Below are 27,092 nucleotides of genomic sequence, written 5' to 3'. Positions count from 1 at the left end.
TTCATTTCCTCCCTTTGTAATCACTGTTTAATAGAGTAAAGTGAGATCTCTCTATATTCCACTTTGATATGAGTGTATGCAGAGGGCTAGCATACAGTGCCATGCATGCAGAGGGAAGTAAACAGAGAGCTGTACTCACAACATCAGGCAGCGAGGGGGCGCCTGTGCGGCAAGCTGCCGGACGTCAGGCTGCTTGACAGACAGCAGCGGTGTTTGCAGATTTGCAGGAACACTAGGGCAGGAGGTGGGGAAGCGCAGGAGCGGCGCAGAGAAGCCGGTGTGGATGGACGAGGAGTGAGAGAAGATGGATATATAGTACGTCGTATCTGGTTGACATCGCTATGTGAATAGAGAAGGTGCAGAAGAGCCGGAGATCGCTGGAGATACATTGATTAGTGGCTGGCAGCATCTGCAGGAAGCGGAGCAGCAGGTTGGAGGCTGGGGATCCGGAGATTTCCCCATTCATTCAGTTCTCGCACGACAATGATGGTCAGGGAGAAGTGATGAGCAGGAGGTGCGCTGTGCTCGGCTGTAGCGCTGTTGTTGCGGCACAGCCCGGATAGCCGGTGGGCTGGAGGGGGTCTCTGCTGCATCCCATGGAGACTGTCAATCCCGAGCCCCGGCTGCAGAGCCATGCTGAGAAGAAGCGGGTGAACCGAGCCCCGTCCCCTGCCAGACCCTTCCTGAGGGACCCTCACCCCCGGCCGGCTAAACCCTCCGTGCTGCCCCCCAAGTCCCCCGGCAGCAGCGGGCAGCACTCCCCTGGGCTCCTGGCCGCACAGAGCCGCAGCTCCAGGCGCAATGTCCCAGCCAAAGACAAGCCGAGCCCGGCCAAGGCTCCGGCCAGCAGCAAGAGGGCATCCCGGCCACCGCAGGGAGAGGCGGGCAGGAAGGGGGGCAGCAGGAGAGATGTGCTGCGTGCCCCCTCCTCTCCTCTGACTGCAGCAGCTGCTGCTGGCCGCCGCAGGAGCGCGCAGGGGCTGCTGGAGAGCCCGGGGGGCAGCAGCCTAACGCGGGTCAGCCACACAGACAGCAGCTCCGACCTCTCGGATTGCCCCTCAGAACCCCTCTCCGATGAACATCGCCCCCTGCCAGTGCACAGCAGCGACAACGAGTCGGCCTCCAGCGAACAGGTGCTCGCATCAGTACCGGAGATAGTAGTCATTGTGGGAGCCGAGAAGACACGAGGGATCGCCAGCAACGATGAACCCCGCGGAACACAAAGCCCCCCAGTTAAGAGTCCTGCACCCCCAAACCAAGGGCAAGAGGAGGACCTGCTCAGGGAGCTGGAGGAGCTGCGCTCAGAGAATGACTATCTCAAGGTAAGTGAGCTGCTCAGAGATGGATGGAAGCCTCTTCATCCACCAGCCTGGACAGGTGTTCCATGCCAAGTAGGAAATTTGGGCGCCCGCTATTGGAAAAAACTTGGGTGCCACCATTATAAATTATGGCTATAGTGTTAAATTTAGTGTCCTGATATCATAATAGTGGTGGACTGGCGGTGGGGCTGTTAAGGTTAGGCGTGGGGAAGGGGTTAAAGTGTACCTGAGATGAACACTTACAAAAGATTTATACATAATTGGGGCTTCCTCCAGCCCCCTCCACATCGATCGCTCCCACAACATCTTCCTCTGCCTTCTCCTGGTCCTGGTAGAAGCCCGTAAGTTTGGCCAGTCGGGGAAAGTTGGCGCATGCACAGTGCGGCTGCGCGTGCCCCTCTCGCGTCCATGTGAGCGCTGTGGGGCACGCGCACACAGATGGGCCGTGCATGTGCAGTGCGCCCAGACTCGCCAAACTTACGGGCCTTCTACTGGGACCAAGAGAAGGCGGAGGAAGATGTTGTGGGAGCGATTGATGCGGAGGGGGATGGAGGAACCCCCAGGTATGTATAAATCTTTTATAAGTTCTCCTCTCTAGTTTACTTAAAGGTGGCCACACACCATACAATTTTTTTAAATATCTGTTCAATTCAAGAATTGCGATCAATTTTTCCAACTGATTGTAACATTTTAAAAATAATACCAATGTACCACACACCTATGTTCATTTCTTCCCCCAATTATGATAAAAATGATTGGAAACACTGAGAAAATGGCTAGGGTGTGTATATTAATAAATTGACAATGTAAGGCCCCGTTCACACTTGTGGTTCGAGTCCGCAAGTGTCCGGGGGCCGCAAAGAGACCCTACGAGTCTCTGCGGTGGCTACAAGGCGGCACAAGTTGCGGATCCGGAATGTATCAGTTCCGGCTACAATAAAGTAGCCGGAACTAGATACATTGCAGTGCCAGAAAGGCACCGCAAGCATGGGGGATACCGGCGTGTAGTCCGGGCCCCCCAAGTGGCATAGGACCGGTGCTGGAAGCATCCGGTCCTATTGCCAGTGTGATGAGAAACATCCGTTTCTCATTGCACAGCATGGCCGCATGTTCGGGTCAGGATCCGGCCCGGGTCCGCAGCCGCACCGGGACGGACTGAAAAATGGAGCATTGTTGGAAAAAAGCCGGATCGTCCCGGAGCTGCGTTCCCGGATCTGGACGGTCGCACGAGTGTGAATGGCTACATTGATTAACAATGTATCCATTCACCATCTGCTGTGTACGAAGCAATCCGGGTTCGGGGAAGCCGGACCTGGAACGCTATCGTGAACCGGGCCTTACACACACCATACAATCTTTAGAAAAATTGAAAGAAAATTTTCAGCATTCCGGATAGATAAAAATTGAAAAAAAAAAGCAAAAACGGGAAATTCGATTGGATTTTTCAGTCGAATGAAAAAAAAAAGCTTTCGATTTCTTCGGGAGATCTGATCATATTTATCGAATTGCGTTAAAATCGGATCATTTTATTTTATTGTGTGTTGCCGCCTTTAAGGTAGGATATGGATGAGGTGTTTTTAAGGGTTATGCGTAGGGGTTGATTAAAGCAGAACTGAAGAGCAATTTAAAACAAACTGTTTCACTTACCTGGGGCTTCTGCAGGCCCCCTTCAGCCGTCCTGTCCCCACGATCCACCGTTCTCCTGCCGCCAGCTACTTTCGTTTTCACCACCGGGCCACTGCACCTGTGTGGCTCTGGCCCACGTATCCTTCTTCATGTTCCAGTCTGCAATAGCGCTACTACAGATGGGAACGCGTAAAAAGGATACACTTGTGGCCCTTCGACTTACAAGTTGAGGAACGAAACGGAGCAGCGGCGGGAGAATGGAGGATTGTGAACGACCAGCGCGGGACAGGACGGCTGCTGGGGGCTTGCAGAAGCCCCAGGTAAGTGAAACAGTTTGTTTTAAATTCTTCTTCAGTTTCACTTTAAGGTTAGGCATCGGTCAGGGAGGGTTCTGTGTGACAGTAGTGTTAGATTAAGTTGTATATTGGTAATATCAGTAATATAATATCGGTATTATTTTACTACAAAAAATGTCCAGTTTTAAAAATGTAGAATATCTGTAAATTTTACCTATATTCTACTAGTCAAAATCGGGTATCCAAATTTCCTTGCACCCTTTTTTCATGCCATGCCTTGAATAAGTACCAGGCTTCATAGTGAGCTGTAAATATAACTTACAGGTAATGAAGACATAATAGTCTGCCTGCTCTATTTATGTTGCTGGGAGCTTTGGCTTTTTCAGTCAGGTGTAATTGTTAGTTATTAAACACCGTTTATTTACATTACACGTGTAGGCTCAGGGGTTCAAAGCTACAACGGCTTCTAAAAACTGATGTGATAGATACATAAACTTTTTCATTCATTCAGCTTTTTCTTTATATACTCATTCATTTTATGTCTTGAATTGTAACATTTTCCATTCAGTGATGCCAGACATAGTAAACAGAGTGGGAGAGAAATCATATGAGATAAGAAATGATCTGCCTCCAAAGCTTAACCTTATATGGTAGGTCTGATATTATCTTAATTTGTGAAGGCTAGGCTGTAGAATGGGTGACATTATTAAATGGGGTTTTAGGCCAAAAGACTGTACATTTTTCAGATCGTCTCCATTAAGTTTTTGCCAAATGTAGTACTTTTTTCATGAACACGCTGCACAATACCATGTCTGTATGGGTGTTTAATACACCAGAGATATTTTAATAAACGTACTCCTGGGTGGGAGATCGTTGGAGAACAATTGATCCTAAAAATTTGGTCAGAATTACTATTGCTTTTTTAGGCTACATTCACACTGTGTGCAGTGTGCTTTGCACATAGTTAAATGCACAAGAAACAAAGCATACATGACATCAGTTACAATGCGAACACATGGTTTATAATTCTCAATCAGTTACTACAGTGTGCACACATTTGTGCCTATGCTGTCCAGAAATGCCCTGTAGTCAGTGTGTCAAAATAACAGAATCTGTAACAATGGAAATATGTGAACATATCCATTAGAGCAGTGGGTTTGTATGTGCTAATATGGTGCATTATTGTGCATTATGTATATAATGTGAATGAGGCCTAAGGCTAAAAGTTTGCAGCTCTCACCTAGAACATATCTGGTCATGGTGAGGGTTACTGTATGGCTACAGTACTGCAGATGTTTGGTATGGTCCAGGTAAGGATTTCAGACTTGTTCGTCTAGTGCCCAGAAGGTGTCCGCCTTCTGGGCACTACCATCTCCAGAGACCTGAGGTGGATGGCAAACTCTGCTCTGGCCCAGAGGAAGGCCCAACAGAGTCTATTCTTCCTCTGGCAACTGAAGAGGTTTGGTATGGCCCAAGAGCTGCTAATGGGTTTTTACACCGCCACCGTTGAGTCCACCCTGTTCTCATCCATCCTAATCTGGCACGCTGGCTCTTTCACCAGATACAAACTCCAGCGAGTCATTAGATGAGCAAAGAGGATTACCGGTAGATCTCTCCCCTGATTCGACCTATTTAACAACTCCAGACTGCGCCACAGAGCACTGAGGATTGCCAGTGACCCTTCACACTTTGGTCACCGCTTTTTCAGTGGGCTCCATAGGTTCAGTCGGGGAAATTGGTTTCAGGCCATCTCCACCAAAACCTTGAGGCACAGGAACTTCTTTTTTTTCCCTATGGCTGTCCACCTCCTGAATTCCCTTCTGGCCATTCCATCTCCAGTACTAAACCCCCCTTCACTTTACCACCCCCTCCCAAAAAAAAACTGCAGCCGCCGAATCCATTTCTCCTGCCAGAGCCAATTTGGGGAAGTCAAGAAAGGCTTATTATTGGGTTGTGGAGGGAAGCCAAAGCAAATATAGGAAGACCACATTATATTCAGTTGGTGTTTATGCTGAGGTTACAACTCAGGATGCTAGCACTGTAATGAAAAAGTGCTAACCATATATCTGCCATACATACCTATGTAATTTAATGACATCCTGCCCCGAGCTTATAGCTTACTTTCAGGATTTTTTGTTATTTATCTATAACTAAACTGTGTTCTGCCCACTCTGAAAACCTCCACTTATGCACTTCTTAAATGGTCTTCAATGGTGTGGTCATGTGACCCTACCATCCAGCTGGACACCATGGATGCCTAAGACACTTCACTTCTGATTGGTGGAAGGAAGGGATAAAGTGACATTAGAAGAACACCTCGTCTCCAATCAGTGGAGAAGGTATGGGATGAGTAGCGCATTTGTCATGCCTTCTACTAGGAGTTACTGAGGGAGGTCAGGCCATTGCAGTGGCACAACAGTCCATGCTAGATGCATGCTAGATTCTGAGTCAAGGCGGTCTTGATCAGCCACCCTAGCTGAGTCTAATCTAGCATGTGTACATTGCTTTCGTTTTTTATTGAGTATTTGATCAGAACCATGAGGCTACTGCATTACTTTCTGCCCTGTAGCAGAGTGCTTGCTCTTACCCCTCGCTGTGTAAGTGATGAAGTTTTATTAGCATCTTCTTTAGGCTCCCTGCACACTGCAAATCCGTTTTGCGATTTCAATTCCGTTTCCGATTCCGATTTGCAATTCCGATTTTCCCTGAATGCAATCAACAGAAAAACAGAGGAAAAAACGCAGAATGCAGTAACGATTAAAAATCAGAATCGGATGTAAAAAACGATAAAAAAAACTGAATCTGAATCGCATGCAGTGTGCAGGGATCCTTATTCAGGGCAAGCAGATAAAAAAGAGAGCATTGCATTTCCATTGGAGTAAGCACTCACATACGCCAGGCTTTGGCAGTAAATTTAAAATCCATCTTTTCAAGTAGTTCTGATGTCCAGCATAACATAGATGAAGAATCCTGTGCAGAAGTGACTAGATGATCAGGAGAGAAAGACACTTCCTTAAAGGGAAGGTTCAGGGACAATAAAAAAAAAAAAAAATCCAATTCCACTTACCTGGGGCTTCCTCCAGCCCGTGGCAGGCAGGAGGTGCCCTCAGTTCTGAGCCTGCGCAGTACAGCCCGGAGGACGTCCGATGACGTCAGCGCGCCGGCGTGAAACACATAATGGAGCGCAGAAGAAGGCCGACCTGGCCGCCGGCCTGTCCAGGTCAGGTCGGCCACTGGAGACCACGGGGAGCCTGCGGAGCGGCGCAGAGGGCACCTCCTGCCTGCCACAGGCTGGAGGAAGCCCCAGGTAAGTGGATTTGGATTTTTTTATTTTTTTTTTATTGTCCCTGAACCTTCCCTTTAAGCCTCGTACACACACTAGATAAAACTTGGCTTAGGTGGCCGATAACAACTGCCTCTGCTGTGAATCTAGCGCGTGTACAGCAGCCCCGATGCTTCGGCCAGCGATCAGCTAGATGGATTGATTTGCTGATCATCGGTCGAGAACTTTTTTTTCTCCACAATACAACCGTTCTGTTCCTTCAACCATCCCCCTCCCACATGGTAACAGAATATGTTGGTAGCCCGCAGGCTAATGATGCATCTGTTCAGTGTAGGCCCTGCAATGTCACCTGAGGGATCAGGTACATTCCTTGTGTATGAAACTTTAATGCCTTTATTTTGACTTCTTCTCAAAAAATATACTTTGATCTTTCTTCTTCAAACGCTGACCTAATAGATCACTCTTCTGAGACTATAGTTATGTATAAATGCTAGAATTCATGGACAGTCTGAGGTGAAAATCAATAGTAAGGACTTCATCAATCTTCAAACAAATGACAACGCTCAGAGGCTGCAACTGAATTGTAGACCAACAGAGGCATGCAGAGCCCCACAGGGGCTAAATACATGCCTTGAATGCAAATCAGATGCAAATCATGTACTAGTCCTAATCTATGATTTGAATGCAAATTGAAGCACATGGATGAAGCTAGCCATAAGTATACTTACATGAGTTTTGTACAGCAGGAGACATTGGCAGCGCTTCCAAACAGAGGCTGCACCCAAATTGACTACCTGCAATAGATGTGCAGAGCTCCACTATGTGGACTAAAATACACAACATGCATTCAAAACAGGTACAGCAAAGGAGGACATTAGCTTCAGTATAAATAATATGTGCACAAATTATTCCCTACTAGACTTCCCCATGGCGATAACTGGTCCTCTCGGGGAAGACCTACCGCTAGTCTAACGATAAAAACACAATTTTTTTCCTAGTGCTGCTAGTCATAAAATGGTATACAATTTTTCTCAAACAGACATCAAACAAATGACAGCGCTCAGAGGCTGCAACTGAATTGTAGACCAACAGAGGCATGCAGAGCCCCACAGGGCTAAATACATGCCTTGAATGCAAATCCGATGCAAATCATGTACTAGTTCTAATCTATAATTTGAATGCAAATTAAAGCACATGGATGCAGCTAGCCATAAGTAGTAAGGACTAATCTCCCACCATATTGTTGACTGTGTCATTAGGCATCTGTCTGGTCAAAATATGAAAAAGCATTAGATATTTAAAACTGATTATTCTCCCTACTATTTCTGTCCCCCCACACACCCTCTTCTGCCGCGTCCAAGCAATTTGTCTGTAGATTGATTTTACTTTAAACTGTCAACTTGTATGATCATGAATAGTGCTGGTGTTCACTTGTAAAGCACAAATAAGTGACCTCCCCTTGACCCTGTCAACATGTTTGGGTGCTGAAGTGGGGTGACAGGCAAATTCAGGTTTCGGAATTTCAATAACCCAAACTTGAACACTAACACTAATCACAAACAACTGTTTCTGGCTGTGATTTATGAGCATCTGCACTGGACACCTGAACCAAGAGTTCAAATTGCTATAGATGTGGCCCACATCAAATGCAAGATGGTGGCAAGCATATCCCCTTGTGGGCTAAAAACAGCAGTAGAAATAACCTATGGCAAAGAAGTAACAGTGAAAACATACTGGCCCATATGCAATTAACTTTTTCTCCTACGTTTTCTCCTAGGTGATATTTTTAAACCTGTCATTAAAATGCCTTTTAAGCCACCTGAAAATGATAAAATACTCAAAATAATTTTGATAGGTCTTTTTCACTTATTTGTTGTTACTTTTTTAATTGAAAAGTGCTTGAAAGTTATTTTAAACAGAAGATGAAAAATTATCTCCTAGGAAAACTCAGGAGAAAAGGTGAATTGCATATGCACCACTGTCTCATGCATGTTTGTTATATGTTTAACGTACATGTTAAAGGATACAAGAGGTGAAAATAATTATAGCAAATTTACCTACCTGGGGCTTCCTCCAGCCCCTAGAAGCCTATATGTTCCTTGCCTCAGCTCCGCTTTCAGCTACTCTCCTGGGGTACCCTCCACGGTGGCTGCAGAAATGGTCGGGTCGATGGTTCCTGCACATGCGCTAGTGTGCACTGCTTACATTCTGCTCAGGCGCAGTAGGACACTCCCGGCCACAAAAACGCAAGCAGCTCGTCCTCGCATTTATGAAGAAAACGCCTTCCTGGCCAGGTCAATGGCCACTACGGAGGAGACCTCAGGAGAGTAGCTGAGAGTGGAGCTGCAACAAGGGACACACAGGCTTCTAGGGGCTGGAGGAAGCCCCCAGGTAAGTCAATCTGCTATAATTATGTCTTGCCTCATGTATTTTTTAAAGAGAGGTTTGATTTAGGCTACTTTCACACCACCATGTTGTGTTAGACAATTGCATGGCAAATGCAATATCATTATATTGTAATGTTCACATCAGCATGTTAGCAGTGCAATGGAATCCATTTAAGCAATGCAAGGCATGCTGTGCAGTACTGGACAATGTGCTTGTGTACATTTGCAGTGAAGCATACTTTTTATGTACTGTATGCTTTGCTGTATGTGTTGCATCATACATACGATGTGACTTTCCCACTCCATTGGAATCCTGTATTTCCAGGATGTGCATTGAAATGCCCCAGTGTGAAACCATCCTTAGTTCTGTGGAATGTATCCAAAGTTACATTTTTAATATTTAATATAATTATTTATTGAAAAGGGTCAGTTATTTATTAGTTTGTTTGAAAATATTCTGTAGCATTTCAGTGTCTTGAGAATACCACAGGTGCCCCAAAGACTGTCAGTACAATTACAGCTACAGTAAAAAAGCAGTAAAATGTATGACTAGTGGCTAAATGCATGATGAATAACCGTCCCTGCCCTGGACCAGTCATGACTTCTCTTTATACCATCTCCAGAATTTATGTCCACATTCACATCCATTGGACAGTTTAAGTTTTTTTTTTTTTTTTAAAGGCTGAATATACAGAGAAAATGTGCTGAAGACTACACTATATACTGGAAATATTTAAAAACGCACTCTAGTTTCATTAAAAAAATAAAGGAATCTTACTAAACCTCAAAACTCTCTTGCTCGTTTCATCTCTGTGGCAGCATCACAGAAGATTGCCAAGGCCCGCAGGACACACTTTGTCATCTTGTCTGCTGTGCTAACTGTAGCCATATTTTTAAACAGCTTAACCCTTTGGGGACCGGTTGCCTAATCCCCATTAAGGACCAGGCCATTTTACATGTGGGGGAGGCGCATTTGGAGGGTCAGGCAGCCGTATTCCTAGTTTGGATAGGTAAATATGGTGCCCCCTGTGTGGTCGGGTGTCCCTCGTATAGCCTGCAGCCTTTACTCACCTCCCAGGCTCCAGTGATGAGCAGCTGTAGACCCCTCCGCTCTCGCCGGCATCCTCGCTCGCACTGATGTTAAGTTTTGGGTAGCGGCTTAATGACGTCATCAAGTAGGGACCCAACACTTACGTCAGAGCAAGCGGGGATGCCGGCCAGAGCGGAGGGGAGCGTCCGATCGCCGGGGGAATGTCAGGAAGGTGAGTGGATCCTGTTCTCCCCCCACCGCCGCAGCACTTACAGCGATCACTACAATCCGCCGGCGATCGCAGTGATCACACGATCATGAGCCATACGCGATGGCTCCTGATCACTGATGGGAGATGTCAGCTGTCATATGACGGCTTAATCTCCCCTCTCGGGTGCGCACGATCGCGTCAGGAGCGGAAATGGCAGGCGGCGTAAATTCTACGCGGCATCAGCCTAGGGCAGCCACAAGTGCGGCATAGGATTTACATGTGACGGTCCCTAAAGGGTTAATTTATTGTGAAAAAATAGCAAAGACATTCGGATATATCTGAGATTTTTGTTAAATGCCGGTAAAAGCATGTAGGAATATAATTAGCAACAATCCAGATACACAAGCTTGAACATGTGGCTACATAATTAGCACTGTTGTTTATACATTTTGTGGCGCATTGGTGTCCTTTCAGCTGTTTTGTGTAGACTATGAACGGATACATTCACAGCATATAATTGCAGAGTGTATAAATGCATGGTTTTGCTACATAGTATCTGTGGCCTCTTGTGCAGGTAGATTACATAAAGTGATGGTGGTGAGAGCTGTGCTGAGAATTTGCTGACTAGTAGAACACAGCCAGGCTCTGGAGCTGCTCTTATGTAGCTGTACAGATAAAGCACTGGAGAGCATAGTGTCCCATAGGGCTGTCTCCAGTGCAGATATGACTGTAGCATCATCTCATTGTGATAATTAGTCTTGTGGCTTGCTGCCTTTGCTGAACTCTCTTCATATCATAGTGGTGATGAGATCATAGTTGTGAGTAATTGTGCAGATGGCTTCATGGTTTGCCTCCAATAGTCCGATTATGTAGAAACACTATAAAATTGTGATGGTTCCCTGATGAGGGCAAAACAATCACTGCAATCAGCAATATGGAAGGCATCCCGCTGCATCATATTTAGTTCATCAAATATACAGAAGGCTTAACAGCATGGTTTATTGGTCCTTACAGAATTTATATTGCTTTAATGATGTCCTTCAGGATTTATCAATAATTTATAAGCTATCCCTACTGCCCTAGCAAATAGGAATTGTAAAGTAAAGTATGGCAGAAGCATATTCAAATACATAAGGCTCATACACAAATACCAACATGTCCAACTATCTTCAAAAACTTGTCTGTTGGAAGATAGTTGGGCATGTGTACGACTGGCAAACAACCAGATGACCAACTAATAGCAGGTTGTTTGCCAGATCCAAAGGTGGATCAATCTGCCCAACTATCATGCAGGTTGGAATGTGTGTACAAGTCTTTTGAACAACTTTGTTGTTTTTTAATGTAGACATGTTGTACAGTTTGCCATTTAACTTGCACGCCTAGTATTTGAGTGAGTTGGTTGTTTAGTTGGTTGGCCTGTGTGTGTACTTGTCAGGTAAACAACTTGTTGCGTGGTTGATCATGTTGTGCAGTTGGTTGTGCATTAAGTTGGACGTGTGCATGAGCCTTTATAAAGTGTGTTTCTTACATGAACTTACTTGCTAAACGTTGGCCCTGGCCAACACTTTACTTTAGTTTTGGATGGAGTAAATGTCATAGGACCTCCTTTGAATTTTGGAGTTCTTTATATTTTTTGCAAACGTTTTCTCACTTACTGCCCCCTGTAGCGGTGCCAATTTGGAAAATAAAAAACAGAAAGTTCAATAAAGCCTTGTTTTTTGTTTTAAAAAAACAAACAGTAAGGGCCCTTTTCCACTAGCAATCGCTAGCGTTCACGCTGAACGCTAGCGATTGCTGAATCGAAAAAGCTAAAAATTTACCGGCGATTTCCCGACGTTTGCGGCCGCGATTTTGCTATGCTATGCACTGCATAGCAAAATCGCGGCAAAAGTCGCTCCGCATCGCGATCAAGTAAAAAACGAATCGCGGTAGTGGAAATTACCTACCGCGATTCCTATGTTAAAAAGCAAACCGTAGCGATTTTAAAATCACTAGCGGTTTGCGGTTTTGCGATTAAGCAGTCGCAAATGCCCTAGTGGAAAAGGGCCCTAAGGGCCCGTTTCCACTTGTGTGGTGTGAAAATGCAATACGAATTTGCACACGTATGCAAATTTTACCGCAAATTTTATTTCAAATTCGTGGGCGTTTTTGCATATGTTAGTAAGTATGTGAATTTAACCATGCCAGTGCCTGTGTGCTTTTACATTGATTTTATGTGAAAACGCCGGCGAATTTGCGGTAAAATTCGCGGTAAAATTTGCTTTGGAAAACGCATGCAAATTTCCTATTAAATACATTGTATGCAAATCGCATAGCGAATTCTGCAGGGTCTACCGCGCAGATTTTTACTGCACAGAAAAACACTCAGAAATCCTGACAAGCGGAAACAGGCCCATCCACATGTATTATCTATGCAGGAAACGCATGCAGATTTGCTCTAGTGGAAACGGGCCCTCATGGTAACAGGATCAAAGATAGGAAAAAAAACAAAACATTTTTTCCTGAGGAGCTTAGATTTTTCTCTAAGGTTTTGTTCACATCTAAAATCTCAACTGCTATTTTGTGAGTGATTCCCCCCCCCCCCCCCCCTTCCCGGTGCTTACCTTCGCGCTACGATTTTTTGTAAAGCGATTTTCACAGAGCTTTTGCAGAGCAATTTGTTTTTTTTACTTCCTAAAGCAAGTCAGGAAATGAACTATTTAACCCGGAAAATAATACATACAATGTATTTATTCCTAAAAGTGCGAACGCAATTGTCGCACAAATGGATTTTGTAAGCATTTTTTGCGCTTTTCCTATACCTTCCATTGTATCAAAATCACGCTAAAAATGGTACATGCAGCGCTTTGCTGAGAGGAAAGCTGAGGAAACACTCAGATATGAACTATCCCATAAGGATTTATTGCACTAGCGATTTTTTTTAAATAGCCAGCGCAAAAAAAAACCAAACGCAAAACACGCTAGGTGTGAACGAGCCCTTATTGTGGTATGTATCAATATTCCTCTTGAACTAATTTCTTCCAGCAAAGACCTGGGTGTAACAACAGTGAATATCTTGACTCTGCTTCACCTCTTCAGGTGATAAGAGCTAAGGGAAAATTCTGGCTTTGATTGACTGGACTGCTACCTTCCTATATTTGGCATAGTTCTGGTGACCCAGGTGCAGTGGCGCAGACACAGGTAACGGGAAGAGGCACTGGATGGCTTGGTCACTCACATTGCATTCACATGGCACCTGGTGGATAAAAGTGATTCAGGTTATAAAAGAGGATGACAGTCAAGAGCCTTAACAGAGAGGTAAATATCAGGTTTGTTTCATAAAGTTTTTTTTGTTTTTTTTTTGCCCGAAGATTCACTCTAATATTAACATATAGCTTGTTGGCACTTTTGGAACCGTAAACACATGCAATGTTTTTTCTTTGGAGGGATCTTGTGGCAGTTGATATGCCCCAAAGGACTTTAAAAGACAGTAAATTAAAAAACATTTGCACAGTGTTGGCCTCTATTAAAGGACAACTGCTCTGAGAGGTATATGGAGGTATATTTCCTTTGTGTGGGCTTTGTTACCTCACACATCCCAAAAACAAACTATCAATATATAAATCTATTATAGTCAGATCAGACAGGTTTTAATTGAAAATCCACTACAGTTCCGACCAAAAATGTAACTTTATCCCAATCAGTAGCTGATATCCCCTTTTACATGAGAAATATATTCCTTTTCACAAACAGACCATCAGGGGGCGCTGTATGACTGATATTGTGGTGAAACCCCTCCCACAAGAAACCCCTCCCACAAGAAAAGTTCGAACTTTTGGCAGTTTCCTGTCTGTGAACCTGGTTGCATTGTGGAAAATAGCTGTTTCTACAGCAGCAGCTACATCACCTGCCAACAGTAAAATGTTCACTGGAGTTCGTCTTTAAGGCAATAAAGAAGTATTTGTGTTGCTTTCACAGATGTATTTGTGTTCCTTTGCTAGTGATGTGGTGGTGCATCTCTGTCCTTGTACTAGTGGCTCCTGGGTAATGAGGTGAGCATGTGTATGTAATATTCATACAGTTCTTCCTTTCATCAGGTTCAGTACTAGGGAAACAGGTGGTGGTACAGTCGTATCTGAAGACTGTGTTCTTTTTATATGCCAAAAATTGAAAAGATGATCAAACACTATCATTCAAGCCTGCTGACAAAGGCTTCTCATCTAGCCCATCTTATTAATTTTATCCCTGCAACTTACATTGCAGGTCTCGTATTGTCGACTTGAGTTTACACATCTATAAATCTTTTCTCCATTAATATTGATGTGGAATCTTTTCTAACTTGTAATTCATATTCATACATTTGCCTTACCTGTCCCATTGTTCACCACATACATTTCCATTTACGGTAGAGTGATGAAATAAAATAGCGATCAAGAGAGTGTCAGGGAGCACTAAGCAAACTAAATATAAAGACAGGATGGTGCGTAAAACCTTACAAACACCACAAAGGGAGACCCAGGAGCCAACCTTGTGTAGCATGTTACACCAGAGAACAGATAAGTATTATACTCCCAATAGAGGGTTACCTCTAGTTAACCAGTTGTAGAGCCAGATGAAAGAACAAACCCATCCCCACACAGGGATATATGGATTGTCCAGTGCAAAGTTGGCCACACACCACCAAAATTGACAAATATAAACTAGGAGTAGAATTATAATCCCTTGCACCCTTGATAGGGTATAGAAACACATTATATACAACAAGAGGTACCCACAAATGTATAAAATAGTTAAAACTATACAAAAAAGGCAACATGAAAGGATTGGTTAATAAACATCTGTTTACCATTTCGTGGCAGAATCCACCTTGTCAGGTCAGTGGCAGAAAAACCTGTGTAAAATCAAAGGCGTGTTTTGCTTTACGTGGGATTTCTTATGGCACCAACCTGAGGAAATAGCTCCTGCCATGAAACATGTAGTCAAGTGTTAAGTCATATTTTCTTTTTGCAGCGACATAGCCTATATTGGAAAGAAGTGAGTACTTGCACTACTATTTTATATATCAATTATTTTATATTTACTTAGATGCAGATAATATAAAGACAGGACAACTACACAAGTGATAATCACATATGTGTACAAGTCACGTGGAAATCAGAGACAGTTGTTTATTGTATTTTACTTATTCATAATTTTCAATCCATCATACATATTATTTTTTAATAAAAGTGTTACATTTGCAGTTAAAAAAGGAAAAGACCTGGTACATCAAATCACTGATGCTGATCTCCTTGCCACTTCCATTTTAGTGTCCGCTCACTCTTCTCCTAGTCTAGGTCATTCAGGAAAGTTGGAGGCAATGGCTCATTTATTATTTTAATAATTTAGTATGTATATAGGGTTGTATACTATGTACAGCGCATCTTCCGCAGTGCTGTACAGAGTGTATTGTCTTGTCACTTAACTGTCCCTCAGAGAGGCTATTCATCTAAACCCTACCATAGACATAGTCTTATCTGTATGTTTTGGTGAAGTGGACCGAAATCTCAGCAGTGGAAACCTAGTCTTAGCTGGTAATTGATAAGGTGCACTTTAACTGTACCCCTGTTAGTGAACAATCGTATTTTCCATCAGATTATTACGATTGTATTGTATGAAAACAGAGAAGCTGATGGGCCCAATCGATTCTGAACGATTGCATTATCAATAATTTCCATAAAAAGATTGATTGTTCCACATGGCGGATTTTAATAGCTATGATCATAACTCGTTTACATATGATTGCAAATTGGATTCTTTAGTGGTGTGGACCAATTAAATATGATCTTTTCTTTCAGTCTGAGTGATCTTATCAAATTATGATCATTCACAAAAAAATGTACCATTGGGCAATTTAAAGAGAACCCGAGGTGTGTTTAAAGAATGTTGTCTGCATACAGAGGCTGGATCTGCCTATACAGCCCAGCCTCTGTTGCTATCCCAAACCCCACTAAGGTTCCCCTGCACTCTGCAATCCCTCATAAATCACAGCCGTGCTGTGAGGCTGTGTTTACATCTGTAGTGTCAGTCTCAGCTGCTCCCCCGCCTCCTGCATAGCTCCGGTCCCTTCCCTCCAATCAGCAGGGAGGGAAGGGATGCAGGCGGGGACTGGAGTTCTGCAGGAGGCGTGGAGAGCAGCAGACTGACACTATAGAGATAAACACAGCCAGCTCTGACAAGCTGTTTGTCAGCAGCATGGCTGTGATTTATGAGGGATTGCAGAGTGCAGGGGGACCTTAGGGGGGTTTGGGATAGCAACAGAGGCTGGGCTGTATAGGCAGATCCAGCCTCTGTATGCAGATAATATTCTTCAAACCCACCTCGGGTTCTCTTTAAGATTCCTATTGCTGGCAGGAATTATCAGATTGTGTTGGAAGTGTTGGAAGGTATGTAAACCATGCAGAAAATGTTCTGCTGTATCCAGGGGCAAGCAGATTACTCTCTCTCTCTCTCTCTCTCTCTCTCTCTCTCTCTCTCTCTCTCTCTCTCTCTCTCTCTCTCTCTCTCTCTCTCTCCTTTATTAACTCAGTTACTCATTATTACTTAATTATAAGTCAATCTGATGCTCAGGCCACAGTCCAGCAAATTCATTCAGCAACTGTATGAGAAATAAAGACTTTTCATTGTGTGTTGTGCTAGAGTTCGTGTCTGCTTTAAAGAGACTCCGTAACAAAAATTGCATCCTGTTTTTTATCATCCTACAAGTTCCAAAAGCTATTCTAATGTGTTCTGGCTAACTGCAGCACTTTCTACTATGACAGTCTCTGTAATAAATCAATGTATCTTTCCCCTGTCAGACTTGTCGGCCTGTGTCTGGAAGGCTGCCAAGTTCTTCACTGTTGTGGTTCTGCTATGAACTCACCTTTCCTGGCCCCTCTATGCACACTGCCTGTGTGTTATTTAGATAAGAGAGAAGAGAGAAGCTGCTCTAATCAGCTGGATAAATCGTCCTCTGAGCTGGCTGGGCTTTCACATACTGAGGAATTACAAACAAGGACAAAGCTGTTTGCAGGAAGAAAAGAGCAGCCTGAAACTTCAGTGCATGGGGGAAAAAAACACACAAATGATCTCTTGAGATTCAAAAGGAATGCTGTATACAGCCTGCTTATGTATGGATGTATTTTCTATGTGTGGACATACTGTACATCAACCTACTTCCTGTTTTGGTGGCCATTTTGTTTGTTTACAAACAAACTTTTTAAAACTGTTTTTAACCACTTTTAATGCGGCGAGGAGCGGCGAAATTGTGACAGAGGGTAATAGGAGATGTCCCCTAAAGCACTGGTATGTTTACTTTTGAGCGATTTTAACAATACAGATTCTCTTTAAAGAAGAGCTCCATGCATGGAGTTCTAGATCAAATAACATTCAGATAGTCAGTGAGGTGTAAATAAGCATCCAATTCACATCAGACCGGTGTTATAGTGTTCCATATTTGTTTAGATGAAAAAACATGATTTTGAGTTTCATCCTACTTTAACTGTTACATGCATGATACATTTAATATAATTTACCATTAAATGCATTAAAGATTGCAATGAACTGGGGCTTTCAGAAAATATTTTCTCACATTATAACATTCCAATGGCTGAGAACAATACTGTTGTTTTGCTCTATAGCCTTAAACTCGGCAGCTGCAGCTGGTCTGTGCTGTCTCTCCTGAGAATCTAGTGTGATTACAGCTACCCAGATACATTGCTGAAAAATTGGGGGATCATCTTCGTCAAGTACATTGTTCCCCTCCTTTCCCTGCCAGGCAGAAGCCACTGTGTCATGCACTGCACTGTTGTCCCTCCTCCCCTTCCATAGCAACAGAATACATCACTGGTCTGTAGCCTATTAATGCATCTGTACAGCACTCAGCCATGAGCTCTGGCCTGTAGGATGAAGCCCTGATCTCTAGTTATTGTGTGTATGTAAAAAACCTTTAGATCCACATAATATTCAGCCTATGGGCTGACTTGTCCAGATAACCTATGTCATCTAGAATTGGACATATGGAAGAAACTCCACTGGTCATTACCTATTGTAAAATACAGGTATAAGATGCTATAAAATAGCTTTTCCTTCTTTTTACAGAAGGCTAACTGTTATTCCTGTTTTTCTGAATTGCACAGAGCTGAGAATAGCTGTCAGGGACTCTGTGTTCAGGCCTCTGGCTGAAATTCCACTTAGACACGAGTTCTCAAATCAATATAGGAGCACTTCTTCCCTTATGGTACTTTTACAGTCATTTCTTCCTGGATACAGGAAGCCATTCTGACATTTACTGCATAGTTCTGTATGCCATTCATTATTCATTGTGTATGACGATACTATTGCGTGTGTGATTTACTATTTTCAGTGCTAGTAAGTGGTAATGTATCAGAACTACATTCACTGACATAAATAAGACCTGCGCATCATTCTTATGTGCAGTTTATATAATGTAGATAGTCTGAGCAGTTAGGCAGTCTGAAGATACCTACAGGCATTGGACTGCCAAAGAATCTGACCAACACACAGACCTTCTGCAATGCAGTCGAGGCACAAATGTGATGATGTCAGCTGATAAGGGATCACGTGATTCATCCACATCCTTCTGCTGGCCGAAACAGATTGTCAGCTAATAGAGTGGTACATACAAGCAATAGAGGAATGTCTGATGACATTATGACAACAGTATATTATAAGATGCAATAGAGCAATGTAGGGAGAGTGAAATGACAGGTGCATTGAAACCAAGGAACACCTGGCTTCTAGATGGCTGCAATAAAAGGCTTCTCAGCAAGTTTAGAGGCACATACTGTGCAATTACTTCTCCAGGATAAATATAGCAGAAGCTGAAAACCATCTATGCTATCTATCTTTAATTGTAAAAAGGAGAAATTAGTTCCATGTATTGCAATACAGTGGAACCTTGGTTTGCGAGCACAATTAGTTCCGGAAACCAGTGGCGTACCTACCATAGGGTTGCAGGTGCTCACAGCACCAGGTGTAGCCATGGCTAGAGGTGCCACTGTGGTGCTCAGCCACTGTGTTCTTCCACCTGGGACCTTTTTTCATAGTTCGGGCAACATTCAGGAAAAAAGCAGCAGGCAGTGCATGGGACTGTACTACTTCCTGCATTAGATGTAGCACCCCTCCCCCTTCCTGTCCCGTGGGCGATGTGTCTACACACAGCCTGTAGTGAGTGAAGGTGTAGAGCAGCAGGGTGAGTAGAGAGAATGATTGCTGTGCTGCAGCTGGGACATTAGCAGGGAGAGTTGGCAGGATGTGTTTAGTGCTTCAGAATGTGCATTGGCTGCTGTAATACCAGCGTTCCCTGGACTATTGATTATTTATCCTGATCAGAGTAATTGATTGATAATGCAGAGCAGTCTGCTGTTGGAGAAGCCAGTGATACAGGTGCTGACAGCCGACTTCTGTAGTGAGCAGAAAAGCAAGATCCAGGTAATTTAGATTAGCTTGATTGCAAGTACATTTATCTCTTTTCACAGCTCCCCCTCCCACTCTGTTGTCTTCCCCCATAACCCTTTCCTCTTTTCAGATTTCAGTGGCTTCTTTCAACAGCATGTCCCTGCCAAACAGCACTGGTGATGTCTGCAGTCCTGGTGAGAGTCCTTCCTGCCATTTCTCCTCTCCCACCAGGCTCTCTGTCTTGTGCCTCTACCGCTTTATCCCCCACTTTCATATGCCCCCCTTTTCTGACTGTCCTCAGAGGAGCTCTCAATCTAATCGTACCATAGTCGTCGTCTAATGTCCTACCATATTATTATTGTGTATTTATATAGCACTGACATCTTCTACACCATTGTATAGAGTACAGAGCTTCATAACGGTTAGCCCCATCCACATCCTGATGACTCCTTTTTCCCAGAAATCCCACACAATTTGCAGCAACACGCTCGGCGCCCCAACCAGTCAACCTTTCCATCAAGAAAATTGTGTTTTTGTGTGTTTGCAAATAATCAGCACTGGGTGACAAATTCCATAGGTACGCCACTGCCGGAAACATGCTTGTAATCCACAGCAATCTTATATTAAAACACATTTCTCCATAAAGATTAATCCAATCGAAAAACATTTGTAGAAAAATATTTAATACAAAATACTGTACTGTATAATGCAAAATTGCAAAAAAAAGACTTTCAGAATTATTTTTGTGTGGCTTTAAAGGGAACCTTAACTGAGAAGGATATGGATTTTTCCTTTTAAAAAATACCAGTTGCCTGACTCCTGTTGATCCTGTGTCTCTAATACTTTTAGCCACAGCCCCTCAACAAGCATGCATATCAGGTGCTCTGGAGTCAAGACTAGATTAGCTGCATGAAGTAGGTAGTGGGTGTCAGGACACCTTCTGAAAAAGGACACAGGGAACAAAAACGGGGAGCCCAATGGTGCAGTACGTCAATACAATCGGGTAATTGTAGTAAGTGAAAATCTACTCACAAAGGTAGGTTGCAGAGGGGCAACCGACCGCAGGAAGCAGGTGGAGACAATAAACCCGACTCCACTCGGGGAGGTCACCGAGGACCTGGATGCGGTCGCACTCCTTGGGTAAAAAAGAAGGGCAGGTGTCCACCGTGGTGTACACCACGCGTGGTCTGTCTCCACCCCTCAAACGGGACACGTATGGGGGTACAAGATGCACTAGACAATTGTAAAGAGGCGCCCTAATCGCAGCCTCCGGAGCGCCCTCTTGTGGGCTTTCATGCAGCCAACTTTCAGTTGGCTGCATGAAATAGTTTTTTTTTTATTTAAAAAAAACCCTCCCGCAGCCACCCTGGCGATCTTAATGGAACACCAGGGTGGTTAAGAACAATCCTGCAGCGTCAAAGGGAGAAGAACTACCGTCTTAGTTGTGATGATGTGATGCATGTAAATGTTCCGTGCTTGCACATTAAGACTATCAAGTTGCACCTAACTTACCCCCCCCCCCCCCCTCCACACACACACACACACACACACACACACACACACACACACACACACACATACGCCTAACCTCAACCCGCTATTTGTAGCTGTAGATCACATAGTGGGCGGGTGCCCTTTTCAACAGGACATGGCTTTTTAACTGCTCCTTAGGATGGGGACACAAGAGAAAGCCTAAGCATGGTGTCCATATGGAATCAATGTCTCTTTTTTTACAGTTAAAGAGATAGATAAGTTTGTTTTCTGCTCCTAATATATTTGTACTGATAAAGCAAATGTACAGTATGTGCCTTTAAATTTGCTGAGAAGCCTTCCCTGCGGCCATGTATAAGGCAGATGCCAGTGTCAAAGCGCTTTACATTTCACTCCCCATGTATTGTTAAGATGTAATAGAGGAATGCATGATGACCTTATGGCATCTGTATAACAATGTAAATATTACATTCACTGTAAGTTCCTTCTATTTATATACTGTAGTTAATCCTGTTTCACTGTTACTATTCAGCAGCTAATTTATCCCTTCCAAACAGATTCACCCACTTCTAGATTTGTTTCTCTTCCATAGTAAATGCTGGCTTCAGCAACATTCTCCATGTGGGAAGCAGCAAATGTTACCATTGCTTGGTATTCAGCTCTCAAGCCTGGCAGATCATTCTTATTGTCATTCTCTGTGGAGACTTGCTCTGACTTTTTTCTTTTAAAGAGACACTGAAGCGAAAAAAAAAATTATGATATTATGATTTGTATGTGTAGCACAGCTAAGAAATAAAACATTAAGATCAGATACATCAGTGTAATTGTTTCCAGTACAGGAAGAGATGAGAAACTCCAGTTGTTATCTCTATGCAAACATGCCATTAAGCTCTCCGACTAAGTTAGTGGTGGAGAGGGCTGTTATCTGACTTTTATTATCTCAACTGTTCCTGGACTATTTACTTTTCCTCTGCTAGAGGAGTGGTCATTACTTCACAGACTGCTCTGAAAGACTCATTTTGAATGCTGAGTGTTGTGTAATCTGCACATATTATAGAATGATGCAATGTTAGAAAAAACACTATATACCTGAAAATAAAAGTATGAGAATATTTTCTTTGCTGCTAATCTTCTAGTAATTATTCATAGTACACAACCAATTCACTATATCATATTTTTTTTTCGCTTCAGTGTCTCTTTAAATAAAAGGAAGGAAAGTGACAAATAAACAGAAACACAAAAGTCATAGCAGCAGATATAATCTTTTCACACAAATATTTTAAGGGAAGTTTGCCAATCCCTGTGTAAAATTTTTCCCTAGGATTAAAATAGGTGGAGCTAACCTAAGAACTTCCACCTTCACTCTTTCAATTGTCCAGAACTGGCATTTGGAGAACTTTTATCACCGAACGTTAGTTTGGAACTTTGGTTCATGGTTTAGCACAAAATGCACATTAATTTGTTGATTGAGAAGCCTTATTCTGGCCAGCAATTATTACATTTTTCTAACTAGCTGTGCAGTATAAACTTGGACTGTGATCTGCATTAAAAGTAAACATTTTTGCACATAGAGAATGCTTTTAAATGTTCTTCTATATAGCTAATGCTAGGAACACACAATACAATTTTCTGACAGATTTACTACTGTCAAATCGATTATTCCAACAGGTCCGATCTGATTTCCGATCAATTTTCCATAGAAGTTGATTGGAAATCAAATCGGACCTGTTGGAAATAATCGATCTGAAAGTAAATCTATCAGAAAATTGTATCATGTGTACCTAGCATAAGAGTAGGTACTTAAATTGTTGTTTAGGGAGTTTAATCCCACTTAAAAGTAAACCTGAACTGAAAGTAAACTAATGAGATAAACCATTGTATCTATAGTGCTACTCCTAAATAGAGATGGCCCAAACCTCTGATTTTCGGTTCGTGAACCTCCACCAAACGTTCGATTCGCGCGAACTTTTGGGAACCGCAATAGACTTCAATGGGGAGGCGAACTTTGAAAACTAGAAACATTTATGCTGGCCACAAAAGTGATGGAAAAGATGTTTCAAGGGGTCTAACACCTGGAGGGGGGCATGGCGGAGTGGGATAGACGCCAAAAGTCACAGGGAAAAATCCGGATTGGACGCAAAGCAGCGTTTTAGGGGCAGAAATCACATGGAATGCTAAATTGCAGGCCTAAAGTGCTTTAAAACATCTTGCATGTGTATACATCAATCAGGGAGTGATATTAGAGTTCTGCGTCACACTGACACACCAAACTCGCTGTGTAACGCACCCCAAACAGCTGTTTGGGTAGTGACGGCCGTGCTGGACTGGTGCGCACCATGGCGAGATTGCTCTTCCTCACTCAGTGATGTCAGGTAATGTCTGACTGCCTTATCAACTTTCAATCGTTCTTTCTATACCATTGTTAAAGCTTACATCTATTTTTTTAAATACTTGTTCTGCGTTGCTGTACCTGCAACGAGAATCTTTTATGGAGGGCAAGTCTGCCATTGTGAGTGACCACTGGTAATGGCCGAGGAATCCTGGTTTGATTCCGGTCCGGAGTGGGAGCCTAAGAAACGGCTACCACCACCACACATCCAAGGAAGGCAGCAGGCACGCTGTGGGCAAAGGAGCAGGAACGGCTACCACACATCCAAGGAAGGCAGCAGGCATGGCATGCACGTCCTGAGGTAGTGACCAAAAATAACAATACAGGAGGACTTTCGAGGCCCTGCTATATATGACACTGATAGACTGTACTACCTGTAACGAGAATCTGTTATGGAGGGCAAATCTGCCATCCATTCAAGTGAAAGGTATGCACTGACTGCCAGGTATAATACAATGTGCAGTCAAAGATGCAGTGAAAAGCATGCAGTGACTGCAAACAGCTGTTTGTGTAGTGACGGCCGTGCTGGACTGGTGCGCACCATGACCTGATGGCGGCTTTCCAGCCCATATGGTCGCCTGGCTGAGGTAGCTAAATGACAGAACAGTGACTGTCCAGCTGATCAAATTTGGTCTGTCCACAATGAAGCAATGACCTTGTTATCGTGGGTTGTTGTTGCAGCTGCACTGCAGGCAGAAAAATTGGACAGGCATGTACACGCACTAGAAAAATTATTATAGCGGCCGCTGCTAGCAGCGCCTTAACAATTCAGGAATCCGCCTGGAGTCCTGGACCCTGTTGGTGGTGGCGGAGAAGGCAGTCAAGTGGCCTGCGGGCAGAGGTGCTGTGTGGGGAGCGTCTTAGTCTTGGGGCAGGCAGCCAGTCACACAGCGTGCAGGCAGAGATGCTGTATGTGGTGACTGACTTAGTCTTCGGGCGGGCAGTAGCCCTCCGGGATCCATGCCTCATTCATTTTGATAAAGGAGAGGTACTGAACACTTTTGTGACTTCTCTTCTCAGTGACAATGCCTCCAGCAGCACTGAACGTCCTTTCTGACAGGACGCTTGAGACAGGGCAAGACAGAAGTTGGATGGCAAATTGGGACAGCTCTGGCCATAGGTCAAGCCTGCGCACCCAGTAGTCCAAGGGTTCATCGCTGCTCACAGTGTCTACATCCACACTTAAGGTTAAGGATCCGGAAGCGCTAAGTCGAGGCGTTGGACTAAAGAATGTCCGACATCACCATGAGATCACTGGAGCGTCCTGTCCTTGCCTGCGTGGACATGGTAGAAGGATTACTGGCAGTGGTACCTTTATTGCGTTGTGCGGTGACATCACCCTTAAATGCATTGTAAAGCATAGTTGCCAGCTTGTTCTGCATGTGCTGCATCCTTTCTGCCTACTGGTGAGTTGGTAACATGTCCGCCACTTTGTGCCTATACCAAGGGTCTAGTAGCGTGGCCACCCAGTACAGCTCATTCCCCTTGAGTTTTTTTTTATACGGGGGTCCCTCAACAGGCTGGACAGCATGAAAGACGCCATCTGCACAAAGTTGGATCCAGACGTACTATCCATCTCCTCTTGCTCTTCCTCAGTGACGTCAGGTAAGTCCTCCTCCTCCCTCCAGCCATGAACAATACCACGGGAACGTTGAGCAGCACAAGCCCACTGCGACGCCTGCTGCAGTTGTTCTTCTGCCACCGCTTCCTCCTCCTCCTCCAAAGAAACACCTTCCTCATCATCTGAGTCTGAATCCTCTTCCCCACAAGACTCTTCCTCCACCTCCCCCCTCTGTGCTGCCGCAGGTGTTGAGGAAACATCTGTTTCTGTTGAAAATTGCTCCCACAACTGTTCCTCCCGTAACTGTTCCTGTTCACGCTCCTCCACAGCTTGATCCACCACTCTACGCATGGCACGCTCCAGGAAGTAAGCGTACGGGATCAATGCGCTGATGGTGCCTTCACTGCGACTCACCAGGTTGGTCACCTCCTCAAACGGCCGCATGAGCCTGCATGCATTTCACATCAGTGTCCAGTTGTTGGACCCATCTCCCCAGATTGTGTCCTTTTACTGTAATTGTACAGGTACTGGGTGACGGCTTTCTCCTGTTCTAGCAGGCGAGAGAACATGACCAGGGTCGAATTCCAGAAAGTCAGGCTATCACATATCAAGCGTCTCACCGGCAAGTTGTTTCTCCGCGGAATGTCTGCAAAGCGTGCCATGGCCGTGTAAGACCGCCTGAAATGCACACACAACTTCCTGGCCTGCTTCAGGACATCCTCTAAGCCTGGGTACTTTGACACAAATTTTTGAATGACTAGATTCAGCACATGTGCCATGCAGGGTACATGTGTCAGCTTTCCCAAATTCAATGCGGAAATGAGATTGCTGCCGTTGTCACACACCACGTTGCCGATCTCCAGTTGCGGGGTCAGCCACTGATCCACCTGTTTAAGAGCAGCCAGAAGAGCCAGTCCAGTGTGAATCTCCGCTTTGAGGCAAAACATGTCTAAGATGGCGTGACACCGTCGTACCTGGCATGCAGCAAAGGCCCTGGGGAGATGAGGCTGTGTAGCTGGAGAGGAGATCGCAGCACCAGTAGAGATGAACTGCCATTCAGCCAAGGAGGAGGAGGAGGACTATAGCGAAGAGAATGGCCCAGTGACACTGCGTGCGCTCAACTCACGTAGGTAGGTGGGTGCACTGTGAACAACAAATAGGTAGGTATATGTAGTAATGGGTTTTACAATGTGCACCTGTCGCACACAGACAGGTAGCGGACAGGCACAGTGACACTGCGTGCGCTCAACTCACGTAGGTAGGTGGGTGCACTGTGAACAACACGTAGGTAGGTATATGCAGTGGGTATTACAATGTGCACCTGTCACACACAGACAGGTAGCGGACAGGCACAGTGACACTGCGTGCGCTCAACTCACGTAGGTAGGTGGGTGCACTGTGAAGAACAGGTAGGTAGGTATATGCAGTAATGGGTATTACAATGTGCACCTGTCACACACAGACAGGTAGCGGACAGGCACAGTGACACTGCGTGCGCTCAGCTCACGTAGGTAGGTGGGTGCACTGTGAACAACAGGTAGGTAGGTATATGCAGTAATGGGTATTACAATGTGCACCTGTCACACACAGACAGGTAGCGGACAGGCACAGTGACACTGCGTGCGCTCAGCTCACGTAGGTAGGTGGGTGCACTGTGAACAACAGGTAGGTAGGTATATGCAGTAATGGGTATTACAATGTGCACCTGTCACACACAGACAGGTAGCGGACAGGCACAGTGACACTGCGTGCGCTCAGCTCACGTAGGTAGGTGGGTGCACTGTGAACAACAGGTAGGTAGGTATATGCAGTAATGGGTATTATAATGTGCACCTGTCACACACAGACAGGTAGCGGACAGCCACAGTGACACTGCGTGCGCTCACGTAGGTGGGTGGGTGCACAGTGAACAACAGGTAGGTATATACAGTGATGGGTAATGTGCACCTGTCACACACACAGGTAGTCACTGAATGTGCTGGGCCTGGCAGTGGCACACACAGTATGAATTATCAAGGCTGTCTATGCAACACAAGTGTCAGTGGGACACACAGAAAAAAAAAATAGATCACAAGATCAAGA

The 27,092-nt window shown here is 44.4% G+C and overlaps 1 protein-coding gene across 3 annotated transcripts in view; it reads left to right on the top strand.

Annotated features, from left to right (window-relative positions):
* Positions 1-205: 205 nt before the first annotated feature.
* The window catches only part of LOC137518833 (microtubule cross-linking factor 1-like), a 229,369-nt gene continuing 202,482 nt past the window's right edge, over positions 206-27,092 (top strand). For 2 of the 3 annotated variants that reach the window (XM_068237193.1, XM_068237194.1), the window contains exon 1: positions 206-1,322. In XM_068237193.1, coding sequence (XP_068093294.1) covers positions 597-1,322 — 726 coding nt within the window. In that variant the 5' untranslated portion in view covers positions 206-596. The remainder of the gene's footprint in view (positions 1,323-27,092) is intronic. The other variant, XM_068237192.1, reaches the window with a different exon arrangement.

This window comes from Hyperolius riggenbachi, chromosome 5 (assembly GCF_040937935.1).
Source record: "Hyperolius riggenbachi isolate aHypRig1 chromosome 5, aHypRig1.pri, whole genome shotgun sequence".
Taxonomy (NCBI): Eukaryota; Metazoa; Chordata; class Amphibia; order Anura; family Hyperoliidae; genus Hyperolius; species Hyperolius riggenbachi.
The sequence above is the reverse complement of the archived record's forward strand: the minus strand, read 5'-3'. Positions and strand labels throughout refer to the sequence as shown.